The following is a 20,063-nucleotide window of genomic DNA, read 5'->3' on the forward strand; positions in this document are numbered from 1 at the left end:
AAAAACTCAGAATTCCTACTTGCTACAGTATAGTAAATTGGGTATTTCATTACAGAGTTCATTACCTCTATTATTTAATCACATGGCGACAATTTAGAATAGGAACAAAAGCTAGTTTTAAAATGCAGACAAATAACACTGGAGAAAAAAAAAAAGAATCTTATAAAGCAGAAAGGAAAAAGTTTCCTAAGGATATACAATGAAACTGTAAACTTAATTAAGCCTTAGTGAAAATCTTAGAAAATATACTGAAGAAGTAATTTCTTTAGACTTCTGTGACTAAGTCTTCTTACTATTTTCATAAAACTTTTAGGTTCTGAGTCAATAGAAAATATATCTAAGCTTTGATATTTCGTATTACATTTTCCCCTGTCAAGGTTTACTCAGTCTAACATGAAACTCTCAGGTCAACAAAGTTTTTTTTCAATCCGGTGCTAGTTTTAATTACTATTGCCTTTTGAAAGTGCTCTTTAAAAAAAAAAAAAAAGCAAGCATTTTCTAAATTAGGGGAAAATGTGTGCATGGCTTCTTTCTTTTTTTATATTGGAATATTGTTAATATTTGTAAAGATTTATTTTCCTATGGAAAAAATATTTTTAATCACTTGAAATTAATTTATGTGAAACCTCAAAGCTTGTTTTAGGCCTTAAATGGGGATTAACTACAAATTAGTGTCTAATTTAAAGCTGACTAAAGTGGGAATAAGTATTGTATATGGGACTGGCTTGCTTCTATTATACAACCTGTTTCAGTTTCTGCTAGCTTATATGTGCTTAGACTATTTCCACAGATACCCATATTGCAAAGCTGTCAATATTAGAGGAGCTCAGCACTACAGATTTACTGCCTTCCATGCTGTTAAGAACGATAACCTGATTTAGTTCAGCCTGTATGGTCTCTTGTCATGGGGTGAAAAAGGAAGGTGGAATAAATCATTCTTACAATTAAATAGTTCACTGACGTTTCCCAATATTTTCCTAGTCACCCTCTCCTGGAAGTCATATTATCTTCATATATCTTAGAGTCTAATACCCTATCAGGTTCCCGTATGAAACTGAATAGGCATAAATTTATAGTAAGAAAAGAAAGGAAAGCATATGTATACCAGCCAATCACACGCACAAACATGTGTGACCTTAAATCTGTAGATACACAAAATACACACACATGCATATATGCATGTACAGCATCTCCTCTCTGTCTCCAAGTTACATTTATAAAGTTATATATAATGTATGAGAGACTAATGGATTCTCTTGCTTGTGTTGCCTCAACAGTTAACCCCTGTGAGCACCTTGGAAGAAGCAAGGTGCATCGTTTGCACCAACAGAGTAAAATACTGGAACAAAAGAAAGCCTCACACTCTCTGGTTTTGATACAAAACTCCAGGCTGCATTAAAACAACACAAAATCTCAACTCCAGTATGAGTTTGATTAAATTGAACATGCACGATGCAGCAGTGGTAATCTTCTGTCATACACTGATGCTCAGAGGGTTAGTCACCAGGAATAAAGCAGTGAGAAATGAAGGAAGGTAAGCAAATAAAACTATAGTAATCTACTGAACAGAAGGGCTTAGAACACAAAATGGGAAAGAATGACTCCTGTTATAATGACAGTACTTTTAATTATATATATTCAATGAAAAATAAACTATTAGAGAGAGAGTAAAATACTTCCAATTAATGGAAGTAATGTAATGTTCAAACTTAAATGAAGTATTTTTCCCTTGAGGGTTTTACTGTACTATTTTATTTAGCTTAATGTAATTTAGATTATAAACAGAATGGTTTTGTAAGCCCCCAGAGAAATGTATTTTATTTATAATGTATTCCTTTGAAGTGGTTATGGAAATCATGCTCTTCCTGAAGTCTGTATCTCACATACCACCTACTGCTGCAAACTAGTCAGTCCTCACAAGTTAAACATGATCAGTCTGGTGAAGCATGTGACAAGAAAACCCAAGATTATTTTTTTTTAAATGCCAGAGGAAATAGAAATTTGTAATTCCAAAAACTACTAGTCTTCCCTCCGAAAAAAGGTATTGAAAGATCTTTGCTCATAAGTTATGTTTTTTCAGAGGGAATGGAACTTAGCCATAATCATTCCACTTGAGTTTTTAATGCATGTAATGAAAGAAGAATTGTTTACACTATACCCTAGAGGGAGATTCAACTGAGAGTAATTATATTTTGTATACTTAAATTTAAATATGCAAATATTACCATCTTTCATTTAAATCACAAAGCCTTAAAAAATGTAACTCTAACATAAAAATACACTTTCTTTCAGGATGCAAATTACAAATGACCAGTTTATGTCACTTTTTTCTTCCAAGTAATTAAGATAATATATTTATGAATAAATAAGCAAATATGAATGAATAAATTGAACCCCAGTCTATGTGCTCTCCTCATCATCATCAATAGCTCCTCAGCATCAATAGCTCAGTTAAATAACTAGAGACAAAGAGGGAGTTGTCTCTAGTAAATTAATTTTGGCCATTAATCATCTTTTTAAGCATAATAGTACCCTATCCTCATGGATGAACCATTAACACACTAGCTAAAGATATACAATGATCTAAGCTGTGGTGCTTCTCCTGAAACAATGTCAAACCAAGTCACTTTGAAGGGACTAAGCAAATAAGCACTGTAAAATTGGAATGATTTTGCAACTGCTTACAGCATGTACTCATGACAGCTGTAGCCACAAATTACACATGCTTTTATAATTGGTTATTCTTTTTGTCAAAGCTACTCTTCTGCTCTAACCTACTAAATAGATAAATAAATAAAAATACAAGTTCCATTAGCTTTGTATTAAAAGCTTGAATCATTTTTCAAGGGATAATGTATAGAAGCAAATATTTCTCTTATCACTATATAAAACAAACATCAATGCTCTGGAGTTAAACTTCTGATTGACTTAGTAGATTTTATCAATATCACGAAGTTTCAGGTAGATATTTAAATGCAGAAAAAATATTTTTAATCACATTATGACTATATGGAACAAATATGAATGAATTTTAACACATTAATATTTTTTTAAATAATCAACATGAGTATACTGCTATATAAACCTTCTAAGAAAAGACATTTCCTCTGTCTCTTCTTAGAACAGACATTACCTAGTTCACACTTGAAAGTTACACCAATTGTGTTAGAATTTGCAGTTTGTATTAGAGCCGACCACCTATACTTTGCTAAAAGCCACTAAAGCACAAGCATTACTTGTGTTAAACGGCAAATGCATATGATAGTGACCACTACCCTTGCATTTGAGGCAAGATTTTAAGATTCTGACAGCCTAAACAGCCGAGCTAATGCACCTTTGCTGAGCAAAATGATGATGCTTCTCTTGACTAATGTAATGTGTTCAGATGAACCAACAAATTCTGTTTAATGTACTGCGCATTTGTGGGTAGTAAAGCACATTATTTTATTATTTCTTTATGCATGTAATCCCTTAAGAGGTAACATGACAGTGTAGCGCAAATCTAAAGCAATCCATTAGATTTATTTGCACGAATGGCTTTGTTGTTGTTAATTTAGTATTAGGAAAAAAAAAGATATAAATTTCTGGCTTTCTGAAAACTTTGTTACTGTATTTCTTGTAGATGGATTATATGGTTTGATGCTTTATTTTTTGCTCACTGTTTCTGCACTGCCACATCAGAGTCTAAGTGACAAATAACACAAGTTTATATAGGGAGAGAGATGTGTACTGTAATAAAATTTGCAGAAGTTAATTATATGAATTCAGGTATTTTCTTTGTTACTTTCCTTTTAGGCTAAAACTGAATGCAGTTCAATTCCAGTTCCTTTGGGGTATTCTCAAATTTGGCACCAATTAAAAAATTTCCTGCCAAGGAACAGTTGTGCCACTGATACCTGCAGAAAAGGCATTCTCCTCAGACTCTATATCCTCTCCAGCATAATAGATGTCTTTTGGGATTGCTTTCCTGCCCATCAGTTACAGCTGGGGAAGATTTTGGATACTCACAACAGGGAATATGTATCTTCTCTCCAATCTAGAACTAGCAACCATTTATGAATTGTGACAATTCAAATTTAACTTCTAAACCAGGAAATGTATGTGTTTTCAGTATTTTATTAATAGAAAATCTGTCACCTGCAACAATACCACAACCTTTCACCTTACCTGAAAAAAGGTCTAAGTAAAGCTGGTATATGGTCAACACAACATAAATGGCAAAACCAACTGTAATTGAATATGGCCAGCTGTGTAACCATTTGCAAGATACCATGTCCTAATTTCAGGATATGAAAGCAGGAGTAAGCATCGTTTCAGGATTCATCTGAGACACTTGTTGTTAGTATTGAAGCCATATAGATTCAGCCAGTATGCTATGAAAATGCTTTCCTGAGATGACTTGGTTAGAAGGTTTCTCCAGACAGAACTGAGTGACTGAAACCTCAAGACACTCCAGAAACAATCACAATAAACTACCAGTGCCACCGTCCCTAAAGCAAGTATGTGAGGAGTGCTTTTTTCTGTGTAAGGAGAGTGTGCAGGCACGTATAAATTCAGGCCATCTAAACCACTGCTAAATATCCATTTTTACAGTTTATTTCCACAAAATTAGAAATGCAAACCAAGGTGGAAGTTTTACAGAAATGTTTAAGGAATGTAAAAGAAACACCAACTACAATGTAGACATAAACGCTGCAGCCTACCAATTTATGTAAATTAATTTAAATGCCAATGCAACTGAGACATAAAACAGCGTAACATACAAGGGAGAAAGCAGTCAAGTGATAACGAATGCTGGCAATTTAATCAGAACAGTTTAGTTTTTTGCCTAGGTTTACTCTCGCAGAGGGAAATGACTTGTTGAAACTAAACCCAGCTAGCATATCAAAACCAGAAGGGAAGACATACTTTTCAAGAAATTGAATTTAACTTATTGGATTCTCACCTCTACTATAGCAAGACTGAATTATTCTGCAGGGAAATCCTGGAGATGGAATATCAGCTACATTTTTTATTTTGTCTGAAACTCATAGAAAACTTGAAGGTTTGTGCAGAAGTTCAAGATGATCAACAGGAATAACCTGAAGGCATCTTTTTTTCTGATTACCAATACTACGATACTGCTCTACTCTTCTTCAGACAAGCATAAGCGTTCATTCATGTAAACCTTTCCAGCCTAGCTCTTATCCTGCTAGCTGTGCAGTTGTAATAACAAGAAGCTCAAGGTTTGCCAACTGCTTAAGAATTTGTTCAATTTCTCTGCCTGGTTTTGTGCCTAAGCCGAAATTTGCACCACCGCAGCTGCTATTCAAGTTAGCTCAGGTACACCTACAGGAATGAGAGGCATCACAGTGTTCCCAGCACCCACAACAACTTAAAATAGATGTGTCAAGGAGACCAAACACATTGTGACATATGACAGTCTACAGTTGTGTATCTGTTGATGATAAAATAAAACCCATCACAAAGGTAGAGGGCTTAATAAGTGGTTTTTCTATTCATAAATTCAAAAAGATCCTGACTTCGCAAAGCGAGCACTGTTGCTCGCTTTTCAGCTGTTTCTTGATATCTTCAATATTTGGAAAGACATACTGTGAAAATATAAGTTTCTTTGAATTTTACCTACATGGTCCAGTGAGGAACATCAAAGCGGCTACTTGGATCAGGCACTGTGTAGTTCTGTGAACTCCTCTTTTGGAAACAAAACTGGTAGTGTGTCAGCATGTAGGCTGTGAACAAAATAAAAGACAGAAGAATTATTAAAATAAATTATGAACATGTAGGGGAGACACAGACATACAAGCCAAAAGCCCTTCTTTGGACCAAGAGAAGAGAAAAGCTATTAATAATATTAATTCTATTACTGGATTTTTATTTTTTTTTTAAATCTTAAGAGACGTAGGTGAAAATAAACTCAAACATGCATCTGGAGCAGTGGAGTTTATCTGGAAAATAAACTCAAACACAGATCTGGAGCAGTGGTAATAAGATGGTAATGACAAGCCTTTGGGATGCTCAGACCTACCCCCAAATAGCTATCTATGATTACGGTATTTTCAGATTATTTTAAAACCCGGTGACAAATACAGTTAGAGTGAGGCTAACAATTCCTCCAAGACAGCATGAAGAAGTATGCAGCTGAGTCAGCAAGAGAGCTTGGCTGGCTTCTGGCTGGAAATTGGCACCTCCAACTGGGAGATGGGATGCTGAGCCCACCCAGACCCCAGGAGCAGCTCAACACAGGGGCAGAACTAAGAACTGGGCTCTCCTTTTCTACCCCAAATTATGCAGTCCCCCAAGCTAACCAATTTTGAAAGCTGGTTTGGAATATTAATTTTCATGTAAAAAATGTAAAAAGCTAGAAAAATAATACCCCTAATATATTCCACACATTATATTTTCAGCTTCATTTAACATACTGTTGCTTTTAAAAGTTGACATAACTACTGAAGAAACAAAAATAACAGTAATTAAAACCAAAACAACACACTCCTCTGAAAAAGTTGTAAATTCCTGAAGTCAGAAGTGTAGAAGAAGGATGAGCCACTGACTACTATGTTCCATTTCATTATATATAATTAGTGCCAAGTGGAACCATGTCCCATTATTATCCCATTTATTGCATGCCATTGCAGCCTATGGCTTCAAGACCCCTTTGAATAACTTAAACACAGAAGAGCGATTCTGCATCAACAGCTGCTCCACACATTTGCGCAGTGCCTCAGCCTTTACCAGCATGCCAAGGGATTTCACTCCCAGGTGTTATAAAAAGGAGGCAGCAGACCAGAGAGAGAACAGACTGGCTGTGCTGCATGCTCAGTTTCTCAGGAAAAAAACCCAAACCCAAACCAACAACAACAAGCTGAGATTATTAACAAACAAGGCTGAGACTTGGATGCGCACAAGTCTATGGGACCGGATGGGTTACATCCAAGAGTGCTGAAAGAGTTGGCAGACGTGCTCGCCAAGCCACTTTCCATTATCTACTTGAAGTCATGGCTAACTGGGGAGGTCCCAATGGACTGGAGGGTAGCAAATGTAGCGCCCATCTACAAAAAAGGCAGAAAGGAGGATCCGGGAAACTACAGGCCTGTCAGTCTGACCTTGGTAGCAGGGAAGGTCATGGAGCAGATCATCTTGAGTGCCATCACAAGTCATATAACAGACAAGCAGGGGATCAGGCCTAGTCAGCATGGGTTTATGAAAGGCAGGTCCTGCCTGATGAACCTGATCTCCTTCTATGACAAGATGACCCGATTATTGGATGAGGGAAAGGCTGTGGACATTGTCTACCTAGACTTTCGAAAAGCATTTGACACTGTCCCCCATAGAATTCTCATGGAAAAACTGGCGGCTCATGGCCTGGATGAGCATACGATCTGATGGATCAAGCACTGGCTGGATGGGCGGTCCCAAAGAGTGGTGGTCAATGGAGTTAAATCCAGCTGGCGGCCGGTCACAAGTGGTATCCCTCAGGGCTCGGTGTTGGGACCATTTCTGTTTAACATCTTTATTGATGAGCTTGATAAGGACATAGAGTGTATCATCAGCAAGTTTGCAGATGACACAAAGCTAAGCAGGAGTGTTGATCTACATGAGGATAGGGAGGCTCTACAGAGAGACTTGGATAGATTGGACCGATGGGCCAACGCTGATGGAATGTGCTTCAACAAGGCCAAGTGCCAGGTCCTGCACTCGGGCCACAACCACCCCATGCATCGCTACGGGCTTGGGGAAGTGTGGCTGGAGAGCTGCCTGGCAGAAAAGGACCTGGGGGTTCTAATTGACAAGCGGCTGAACATGAGCCAGCAGTGTGCCCAGGTGGCCAAGAAAGCCAATGGCATCCTGGCTTGTATTAGAAATAGTGTGACCAGCAGAAGGAGGGAGGTGATTGTCCCCCTGTACTCAGCACTGGTGAGGCCACACCTTGAGTATTGTGTCCAGTTCTGGGCACCTCAATACGAGAGAGATATCGAGGTGCTGGAGCGAGTGCAGAGGAGGGCAACGAAGCTGGTGAAGGGCCTGGAGAATAAATCTTATGAGGAGCGATTGAAGGACCTGAGACTGTTTAGTTTGAGGAAGAGGAGGCTGAGGGGAGACCTCATCACTCTCTACAACTACTTGAAAGGACATTGTAGAGAGGTTGGTGCTGGTCTCTTCTCCCAGGTAATTAGTGATAGAACAAGAGGGAATGGGTTCAAGCTGCAGCAGGGTAGGTTTAGGCTGGACATTAGGAAAAAATTCTTCACAGAAAGAGGGGTCAGACACTGGAATAGGCTGCCCAGGGAGGTGGTGGAGTCACCATCCCTGAATGTGTTTAAGACTCGTTTAGATGAGGTGTTAAGGGATATGGTGTAAGGGAGAACTTTGTAGAGTGGGGTTGATGGTTGGACTCGATGATCCCAAGGGTCTTTTCCAATCTAAATGATTCTATGATTCTATATTCCAGTTCATTTTCAGAATGAAAAAAAATACACATTTACTAACCGTGTACATCGCCGCATGCCAACACAGCACTTCTAACACAGCTCTGACATACCATTAATCATGAAGGACTCTCCCGCATCTGGTAAAACAGTCTCCTGAAAGACAGTCATTCCCTCGACTAACCCTGCACAGCCAAGAAGCGCAATGCGTTAGAGTGGAAGCGAATCTGAACACACTCTTAGACCAAATGAAGACAAGAGAGGCTGTATTTGTGAAAATGAGTGGAAAGGAAGCAGATCAGATGAAATACAGCCAGGAAAGAAAGAATACGCACTATTTGTCTTACAAGTAGTGCCATGGAACTCTTAACTGTAAGGAGCATGGACACGTCAGTGTGGCAAACCCTTTCACAAGAGCAGGCTTTGCTGCCCTCTCAGCCAGGAGCAACGGTTAGATGAGAGACAGTCACTCCAAGCCCACTTCCTGAAGCAATTATTTTCCTAGGCATTTCTTTGCCGAGCCATTACACAGCTACTGAAACGCTCTGTTCCTGCCACTGCTCCCAGACAGACAATGCACAGGAAGCGCAGCACAAGGAAACATGTCTGCACTGAAGGTCACTGAGAAAAGAAACCAAAACACTCAGAAAGAGGTAAGGAGCAGCCAAGGAGCTCACTCGCATCATTTAACTGCCTCCCGCCAGGAAGGGCCTTTCACTTTGTAGAGTGACGCAGATGTGAGGATGCTGTGGAGCCTTTGGTGGAGAACTCGATCTTTTGGCTCAGGAAGGATGGTCCAGACTTTTCAAAACAGCAGCTCTGGTTTCAGTATTTCACTCCAGTGATGCAGCACTTAGTAATTCAGTCATCTACTAAACTACCGTTTGCACAACATGTACCAATTATTGTTTCATTGAGGTTCCTAAACATCCTTGGTGGAACTCTTACATACTGTCATCCATGAAACAGCAATGAGAATTGCACTTAAAAAATTGTTTGATTTTTTTTTTTATACACAAAGTATAAAGCATGAAAAGCATTTCTCATTTACACTATCAATGCAGAAAAATAATTAAAAAAAATCTGCTTCTTGACCAAAGCCAATTTTAAATCACTTTTACACTTTTCATACCGCAAAACATTGAAAGATGAAGCCTCTTTTTAGTTAGTTGAGCCTCCTTTTAGTTGAAGAATTACAGTTTCTGACAATTAAAACTGGAATTATAATAATGCTTAATAATTTCCCTCTTATCGAGTTATTATGGTTTTAGTTAGCAATAAACTAATTCATTATTAAATTAGCTTTTCAAGCTATTCTCGATAAAGAAATTTCTTCCCAGTAATTTTCTACTATGTTTTAATTTTGTGCCATTACTATCAAGAATCCAGTTTTACTCCCCTAACAACTCAGATTGTGACTCAAAGCTTTGGAATTCATTGCCCTAATTTACAATAAACTATGACTCCTCAAATAAGCTTGTGCTGTTTGTATATTCAGCTACAAAACTAATAAACTACTCTTCATGAAAAGCAATCAAAACCAGCTGACAACTCAGCTTGTGCAGAACATCAAGGTCCATTTGAAGCAACCACATCAAAGCTTTACCCATACACGTCTTTCCACCTTGGTTCAATTTGATTCTTTTAGAAAAGGGAGAAAAGCATTTGGAGGTAGATGCTTATAGTTAATGTGAGAGCGGACCTGTAACAGACATAAAATGCAGTTGCTAACCCCTGAAATACCCGGGATAAAATCAGGAAAGACGGAAACCTGGTTGACTTGTATTTTACAACTGGGAAACAATGGTTTGAACCATTCTTCTGTGCTAATACAGTTTATTAGTCCTCCTTTATTCTTTCCGGGAGACTTGTCCAAAAATAAAAAACCGCAAACCCAGCAATCCCCCCAAAACCCCATCCCAGTTATCTGCATGAATCCTGGACCTATTTAAGCCAACATCAGCCACCTCTAACCTCAATTGCTACATCTATGCTAGAAAATTTAATTTGCGGGGTGCTTCTAGACATTGGCACTCGATCTGTGTTATTAGCTGTGAGACCGCTCCTGGCAGGATTTTAGCTTGGGCATGGTTTGGGAGGCAGCAGGACCAAGGAACCTGAGTTAGGCTCTGCACACGTGGGCACACTACAGAGAAGAGGGGACTAAGATTTCTGGTATTACAAATATATCCGTAACTGTAATACCTTAAAAGATGCTGCTGTCTGGACAGGCAGGCGTTCTGTGTTCCAGGTACAGAACTAAACATCATATTTTATGACATGTATGATTTCTTTCCTATATTAAGGAGAATTGCTGCCTTTAACTTTTTATTTATTTTTGATAAAATCTCACTTAAGATGAGAATGTCAGAAAAGCCTTTAAATAACAGAACTACCTCTGTGGAAAACAAAACTCTGGATACAGTAATTTCTGCTTTATTTACTTGATAAGATGAATACTGAATTCCTCTTTATACAGAGGTGCATCACAAAGTAGGTTTCTCACTATCAGAAATACATTTCACAGACTGGTAAAACTTCATACATAATAAGGTGGGTAATTCACCTGAGTGTTTATCAACAGATGAAGGTGATCACATGGATCCTTTTGGTTTTTGTTTTGTTTTTTAATGAACTTTGTGTAATTTCTGCCTTGCTGTGAGGAAAAAAAAGGTCCCAAAAATTGGATAGACTTAGATACATATTTTTATTCTCTTGCCTAAATAATCTATTAAAAATAAATAAATCAACACTACTACACATCACGTTTATCATCCTCAAAAATGCCTATAGTGGTACCTATACAGATAAAAGGCAGTTTAGTAGTTTTATGAATATGATCGTGATGACTTTACAAAATCAGAAAAAAGGCATATTAGAATATCGTCCCTGCAGCTCCTATTTCCAGTGGACTTTAAAGGGCAGAAAAATCTTTTGATTCTTGAGCTTCAGGCATAAAAAAAGTCTGCAAGCTGAAAGAGGTGTCTCTGCCTTGCACTTCTTTCACTGTATCTCATTGCAAAGAGGTTAGAATCATTCTGGACTAAGACAAGATCAAAGCCGGATGGGAAGAGATTGCAACTGCAATGTTTATACACCTGAAAAGCACCTCTGCACTGCTATGAGAGGAAAACATGCTACACCTAGTCCAAGACAGAATTTCTTGATGGGAACAGTTTTGTTGTTGTTGTTTATTTATTTTCACATTCTTAGGGTTTGTTTTTTACCTTAAGGAAAGAGCCCATTTATAAAAAGAGAATTTTCTTGTACCGTTGACAAAAAGAATTCAGCCAGTTTCCACGCATAAAGCTGCTAACTCGACTCCCAGCCAGCACAGGTCAGAAGTAGGTAAAAATTTTGAAAGGTTGAGGTGCTACAGAAATATACAACTTTCTAATTAGATATCTCAAAAATGAGCACCATCAAAATATAAAGTAAACATGGGTCATGAATTCAGAAGAATATATGGGAGAGGCAAAAAACTGCATTAAAAATAGAAAAATTTTTTGTAGAGATCAAAGGCGAAACAAAATTGTTTAAAATTTTCTGGCAATGCACTAGAGAGATATTTTCAGAATTTTGAATTACTTATTAAAAAATGTTTATTGTGAATGTCTTTGCCTTGAACTCACTGCTTGAAGTTTGGAGTCTAGGCCTGCCAAATGGACTTTAAAAGAAGGACAAGATTAATTTTATGTCCGTGTTTGTTATAGAAGTTGTCTCTAAAATGATGAATCGCTTGATGTGCTCAGGGATCTCACTGCAGTCACTGGCTACCAGTGGTCCCATCACACTAAATCCAAAATGACAGGATCATCTTCTCTCTAACCCTAGCCCAATAAACATGTTAATATTGTATTTTACGTTGAACTTCTTCAAAAGGGTACATTAAGGAAGAACAGTTCTAGAACATCCTATAATTAGATGGAAGGAGGAAGCACAGGTTCATTCTACTAACTTTGACTTGAAAGATAAATTGGGTGTCCTGTGTCTGTTCTAAACACTAGCTATAAAGATAAAATCCTCCTATATCGTGCAAAGGTCAACTAAGTTCCCACTGAGCTGAATCAACTTCTGCATTTCTGAGCTTGTGGCAAAAATTTCATAAGGCCAAAATAAAATGACAAACTTAATGTCACACAACAGTTCATTCAACCTGCTCAACTTTAATTTTTGAGGATGACTGAAAACAATAATTTTATACCCCTTTCATCCAGTTTAACCAAGAAAAAAAGTCAAGATTAGCATTCTGAATTTAGACAATGTTCTGAATTAAGAGATTTCAACTCACAGTATTGACTCAGACAAATCTGTTTCAGCTGCTGAATAACTATGTTAGAAGGCTTCATTTTCTTTTGAACTTCTGGGGAATATGGTAAAGCAAAATCCAGACATTTCAGGTATGATTTTAATTCGGTAGCCTCATAGCTCAGAACTTGTTCAGTCTAGACATTTCACATTTGTTTCACTCTGGAATAGTGACTTCAGTGCTTTATTGGCAAAGTTGAGTGGCTATTTTGGAAACAGTCAGTTAGATCAGCTCAGCGTAAAAGTGTTCAACTCGGTTCAGTTCACATACAAAGCATCTCATAAGTGCACTACAGTGTCTGAGTATAATAAGTAGCACAAGCAGTTAGGAAAAAGGAAAACATCAGGAAAAACAACTAGGAGAGTACTTCCGTTTAACTGCTCTGTATTACTTATATTTTCTACAGATCTGATATAAAATCACAAAGGCATTTTAAAATTTGAGAAGTGATTAGAATCTCTCTTAGGTTTTGGTTCCTTCGAGTGCTTACTGATGCCTGACTTCTGGCATCTCTGTTTTTTAAGATAAAAAAGATTATTTTTTTTAAACCAAAGTTTGTTAAATGTCATGTATAATTTTATATGACACTAGAAGATAATCATGGCTAAACAGATCAAACCAGAAAGCTCACTACTTGGTATACAGCTATCAGCATTAATAATTTAGGAAGTGGTCCCATTTAACTTCAGATATCTTTACGCTTATAGGCATCTACCCCAACCTGTACATATTCTGAGCAGTCAATGCAGGAAAAGCTGCCACATCAAAAGATCATTCAACAAAGCTGATGTATTTTAGTTGTTGGCCCTAGGATGAGATGAAGTAAGCCTTAGGAGTAGCTAATTTACTCCATCCATCACACAGCACATCTCAGTCTGGTTTGATGAATCCCATCCTGAGTGTTCACTTCTCTTGATCATAAATTGGTATCCGTAATAACCGTTTTTACAAATCCCTTTCATCCACTGTTTAGTCTATAAATATTCTGATCCATCCAGCCATTTAGAGTGATATTGGGCTCCACTATATGTATATACATAAAACCACATACCTCTTCTCATAGAAGACAACCTTATCTGGAAAACATGTCCTGAGAAAACATATTACTCTGTTTCTTCCATACAGAGTTTCACTATTAACAGTTACTCAAAAGTTTTAAGATATTCATGACCCCCTTACTGACTAGCCTTTTCTCCACCTATCACTGCAACTGAGAAAGATGTTTCCCCCTCCTGTGGTTTTCGGTGTTACTGATTACTCTAAACAACAAAAAAAAAGTATTTAAAAATCTCACAAAACATTAGAAATGTCAATATTTCAGGAAATATTTGTGTGTGACTTATGTGCACAAGATACATGTATGGTGTGTTAAATCTGAGAGAGTGGGAAAGCATAAGTTTTGAATAATCATATAAGGCAGTTGAATGCGCTGGGAGTAATATGCTGTTTTATCAGTTGGAAGCAGATGGACTTTCCTGAAAAGGGATGGTAAGTCTGTTAATGGAAATGTGCTGCCTGTTCACTGGAGTACCCTGGTAGGAAATGTCCTATAATTTGGTCTTTCCTAAATATGCCTGCTAGGCAATAGAGGAAAATCTCAGTAATCATTAATTTCTTTCCAAAATCCATTCTGTATAAAGTATACACAAAATTACCCAACAATTGTCTTAATGAAACTTCTGAGAAATTATGGGGTTAATGAAGATGTTCATAAACACAGAGAATGGATTAGCTGTTGTCAAGAAGCGCAATAATTCCTCACACTCACCTACCAAAATCCACTCTTCTACATCAAAAGAAAGTTAACAGTATGTATATGCAAACCTTAAACAACTCCATAAATGAACCCAGACAGTGGCTGCAATGCAGCTTTTACGTTCAGACATATAAAACTATATCTCTAGCCAAAGAAAAAAGGTGGTGAAATACTAAATGTTCAACTCCTTTCACACTCAAGAGTTAAAGACTTACAACAACAGCTGTAATTGCGTCTACTGGAATCAAACCTCTTTATCCAAGAAGTTTCACTCGATCTATTTGTGGACCTGAAGAAAACACTTTTTTTTTTTTTTTTTTAAATTAAAGAATAATTTTAAATGCTGACAGCTCAGAAAGGAAGTGATCGTTGTAAAACCGCCAGGGGGTGAAGGCATGACATGAGGCCAGGGCCACCCTGCCCATAGACACACCAGCACCAAACCTGCTGCCCCCACAGCGGCCCTGTGGGCACCAGCCCAGCTTCAGTCTGGATTTCAGCTCCTTGTGGAGCAGGCAGCTGCCCGGGCCCAGGGCAGAACCCTGGGACACTGTGACAGGGGCGTCGGTGCCACCTCCTGCAGCTGCAGCTACTCCCAGGCACCTGGAGGGGGCGCGCAAATGGCGTCGCTGGGAAGGGGAGGGAGATGCTCCTGCAGGCCCTGGGGACAGCAAGCAAACATGGCATCACTGATGCAACCTCCAGTGCAAATGTCACTTTAAACGATGAAATAAAATCAGCTAAAAGGCCTTGGATTTAACCTCTACTTTGGGTGTCCGTCACCAGGTGCTAGTGGGGGGGCTGCAGGGTGGCCTCTGTGAGGAACTCCAAGGGACCCACCTCAGGGCACGGCCAGGCCCTGCAGCCACCGGTGAGCACCTCAGGGAAAGGGTATTTCAAAAAGGGCAAAACACGTCCTGGCAGCCCACACAGGAGCCGGTGGACGTGTCCTGAAGGACCTGCGGCCCGCAGAGAGCCCAGGCTGGGGCAGGTTCACCCTGACGGAGGGCAGCCCGTGGAGGCCCCAGGCTGGAGCAGCGTGAGGAGGACGGGGCGGCAGAGAGGAGCTGCCATGGACCGACCGCAGCCCCTGTCCCCGACCCCCTGCGTCGCTGGGGATGTGGCTCAGCAGCAGCTCCGCTGCTCTGGTCCACCGAGGGGTGCCCCGAAGCGCCGCTCTTTGGGGGGACTAGGTTCAGAACTAACTCCCACAGGCTACAGTACGAAACGCCCAACAAGTTGTCGTGGATCACATCCCCAGACTTTATCGGGGTGCTGCTGCCACCCAGCAAGGGCACTTGTGCACGGTCGGGCAGCTGCCGCTCTCTGATGCTAGAGTTCAAAGGGACAGGCTGCCCATTTCAGGTCTCAGTGCATGACAGGGACATCTGCACTTCCTGATATGAAAGCCTAACTGTATTTAAGCCCCAGGACTAAATACATACAATTATACACCATTTACAGGCTACGGAAACATCTAACGTAACACAAACCAGTGTAGGCAAAGGTGCTGATTTTGTCTTCTAACTAAAATTTCTTGTTGCCAAGAATGCAAGCTTACTGCTCACTACTTTTCTGTGTCACTGTGGTCACGCAGGCATGAGGGCTGAGGAGCGAGAACCGAGAGAAGCGCTCACTGCAGGGACATACTTATGACCCCCTGTGGGGTAACACCGTAAGTAAGCTTTGGGATTGCAACATGCTTTCGCTCACCTCTGAAAATCTGTTAACCTCTGTAGATCACCTGCAGCGTGGCTTTCTGTGCAGCTAAGTTAAAGTTCTGTTATTAATTTTGTATTAATTAATTAGTATACAGAACTTCAGTACTGGAAAAAGCAGCTCAGCCATTTCTTTCCCTATCAATATCTTGAATTTTGTTTGAATGTTTATACAAACTAAAAATCTGAACAGCCTTCAGCTGGTGGGGAGAAGGGAGGAGGAAGGAAAAAAAAAAAGAAAGGAATATGTGACAAGATAACAACCTTGACATGAAACCCTTCTGTCATTAAATTCACAATTTAATCAACAAATCAGATTCCCAAAATTACGAAGTACGCTATGTCATCACAATACAAATACTTTACTAAAACTAGACAGACAGCCCAAGGGAAATAAGCCAATGGCTTTCCTATCACAGTTCAACTCTTCTTCTTAGATAATACAGGTTTGGCTTTGCACAGGATTCATTTAATTGTGAGTACTAGTAAAAGCTTGCAACTGATCACTACTGAGGGCAGTAGTAATCAACATTTGTTGTTGATGTATGTTTTACTCACATGAGTTAATATGAGAAAAATACTGTAAATAACTCCAGAAGTATATAAACTCATTTGGTGACATATGAGATTAAAGTCTAATGAGAGGTATCTATGAAAGGAACACAATGACCTATACCCTACCAGGACAGAGAATCGCTGCAGACCAGAAGCTGTATATAGGCTTTGACTTCCACAGGCAATATCATAAGAACAGGTACTTCTGGCTGATTCACTGTAATCACTCCTGCGTTGCAGTGCTGCTTTGCTATTCCATGATTTTACAGGTCATTACAGTAATGGAAGAGCTGTCATCTAGACAAAATGTAAAAGTACACATTTCCCTCGAGAACTGATTGCAACCCCAGTCATATTTTCTAGCTGGGATAACCATGTTCTTTGCCTATACACATTTCCTTCTCTATTTCAATTTAAATCAAAGAGCGGTAGTATTGTTTCTGTACATTCACAGTAGAAGTGATATGTCCTAAAGCATAATGATTCTGCTTCTCCTGTTTTCTTTCCCTTAACATGCAGAGGTGAAAGTATACTGAAAGGCCATTTTCCTCTTTGAGGAAAGCTTAACCATACCAGACCAGTCTCAAAGTGATGTGAGCCAATGATGCCAGCAATACTAAAATTTTCAGGTACCCAGCTAGGGGTACTGTAAAAGGAAAAAAAAAAAACCCAAACAAACAAACAGAAAAATCTTTAAGCCAATAACCAAATTTGAAGGTGAGAAAAGTCCCCAGGTTAGATTGGCAGGGACTGTTGGTTTTGCTTTTGTTTATTATTGCCTTTCCCTGGAACATGGGGTACAGCGTATTCCCTACAAATATGTTTAATTTAACGTATTTTCTGCTTCTACAGGCACTTAAGCTATTGGCAATGGCCTTAATTTCTTATTCTCTTTCCAAGATGTCTTGAAATTGTGGCTTTTGACCATTTATTTTACGTCATAAGTTACATGTAAGGTCTTCATGGCCCCCAGGAGCATATGAGCAAACTGTTTTGTGAACTTTCTGAACTAGACATTTACTGAATAATTGCAATGTTGCGGGATAATCCTTAAAAACACAGGTGCTTCCATTCCTTTGGCACACAATCACATTAGCTTTATGTTCCTGCTGAAGTAATGCAATTCAAGACTTATTAACAGGATTAAATTGCATAATTAATTTAGAGGCATTAAAGCACACCAAGATATATTGAGACAATTAAGATCTTTAGCAACATTACCTTATGACAGTTGCTGCCTCTGGAAAGCAACACAGCATTAGCATACAATCAGCCCAACCAAGGGCTCTCACTGGGATAAGATTTTAAATTACTTAATAAAGACTGTACAGACAAAGTCTGTGATCATCTTCATGGGGTTCATGAGTCAAGTAAGGTCCCGATTTACTACAAGCTAACAATGAAATTACACAAATTATGTATCTTGCTGACATTACAGAAAATGAGACTGAAAGCTCAGCTATTTTTCTAAATGCAGTAAGAGGAATAATGTCGAAGTCAGAGTTAAAACCCTCAAGGCTGAGCTCAGACAGCAGTCTTGCATTAGTATAATGAAATACCAATGCAAAATACCCAACAGAACTTAGTATGTTGTCTTTTTTCTTGCAGAAAATGGACCAGTATGGGCAACTTTTGAATTAACCGATTTCAGGAGGAATAATACCACTCTGGTGTTATGAAAATGATAACTGCCTCAATTCTAAAATACACTGCATCTTTTCCTTCAGCAATATCCCTATGGCTCAGTTTTGCAGAGATTTAGGAAATGCCCTGAAAAGGGCTGTTGATAACACGTAACTTAACTACTCATTTTAGTCTGATGTGAATCATCCCTTGCAGCAGCCTCTCTCCATGATCATAGGAAAAAGCCCAATGGCTCATTTAGATTAAACATCCAACATCTAGACAGATAACTTTAGGCAAGTTGGATTCTACCCAAAACTGAGCCTGAATAAAAATCTGGCCTTTTCCTTCTTATAAAGCAGCGACACAATCAAGACCTGAAGATTTTCCAAGCCAGCAAACATCACCCTTTTCACAGCCATCTGAAAATGGTCTGAAATCTGTTGATTGCTAAACTAAACTACTAAAGCTTATATCAAGTCTGCCAAAGATACAGAGATTACTCAGTAATTCCTGTATTTCTAGCTGATTTGTTTGGCCATTGTTTAGTTGGCAAGATTTCTGAACAGAAATCTAAGCATTAAGAATGTATGAGAAAATTAGTTTGATGTCACATATAGGAATAATTAATGTTTTATGATTTTCTATTATAACACCCCCAATCTTTGTAAACATATGTCAGTGGAGAAATCAGTTGGTTTCATGATTCATAGCTAAACTTTGGCTATGCCATGAACTCTACCAAGGACAGTATGTTGTTGAACTGAGTACTGAAGCACAGTGGAGAGCAAGGTGTTGCTTTGCACATCTGCTCCAAATTCCCTCCTTGTTCCAAAGATAATGCATACCTTAACCATCCTTATGCATGGGAAAGATAATGGCCTTGCAATGACCAAATTATTCTGAGAGCACAAAGCTACAATACCACCCATTCAGCACCACTCACGCCACCTTTCTTTCAAGTCTAGGGGTCTCAGTGGTCCTGCAAACATCTTCCCCTCCTCTGTACACCTCGGTACAGCATAGCTTAGCTCCAACAGGTCTTAAGGCAGTACTTCATGCCCTCTTATTTCTTTAAACAGTGCTGCCAGCTAAATTGCCTACAGACAGGAAAACGAACAGCTTCAACTCTGAATGTTATCATATTCCCATAGTTTTTCATCCCTTTAGAAAAGAAATTGTCTGCATGTGCTTTTTTCCAGTTTAGGATTCAGGTCGTAATCTCACTTTACATTAAGTCAATCAAAGAAATCCAGCATCAACCCCCATGAAGTAAAAAAAAGGCAAAAAGAGAAGCAAGCATCCCTAACTGCTCAATATTGGTCCTATTCAGGAAGAAAGCTTGTCAAAGGACTGATGAAACGGCTCCTGATGTCATCTATTCCTTTGAGTAGTACAGTTATCTCATGGAGAGCTAATTTAATGGGAATATCAGTTCAAACAACAGGGTTGTATTTTGGTTATATTTTAATAGCTAGTCATTTTCAGGGACAGTCTTTCTACCTTGCAGCAGATAAACAAATTCAATTTGCAGAACTTTTTCCCTACCACGTAACTTCAAACAACTGAACTTTTCAAGGCCCTGCTATTTGTATGGTTACACAGTATAAGATCAGCTCTTTCTCAGCCCAGTGAATAAAAGGAATATCTGGAAACATTTTAATAAGCCTGTAAAT

The 20,063-nt window shown here is 38.8% G+C and overlaps 1 protein-coding gene across 3 annotated transcripts in view; it reads right to left on the bottom strand.

The window, feature by feature from the left end:
• The window catches only part of CHRM3 (cholinergic receptor muscarinic 3), a 285,137-nt gene that overhangs the window by 126,144 nt on the left and 138,930 nt on the right, over nt 1–20,063 (bottom strand). Inside the window, exon 3 of one of the 3 annotated variants that reach the window (XM_063331015.1) lies at nt 5,627–5,729. The exons of 1 other annotated variant lie outside the window; for it this stretch is intronic. In XM_063331015.1, the coding sequence (XP_063187085.1) occupies nt 5,627–5,724 (98 nt within the window). In that variant the 5' untranslated portion in view covers nt 5,725–5,729. Of the gene's footprint in view, nt 1–5,622; nt 5,730–20,063 lie in introns of all 3 variants that reach the window. One more of the 3 variants, XM_063331018.1, reaches the window with a different exon arrangement.

The sequence above is a fragment of the Chroicocephalus ridibundus genome, chromosome 3 (assembly GCF_963924245.1).
Source record: "Chroicocephalus ridibundus chromosome 3, bChrRid1.1, whole genome shotgun sequence".
NCBI lineage: Eukaryota > Metazoa > Chordata > Aves > Charadriiformes > Laridae > Chroicocephalus > Chroicocephalus ridibundus.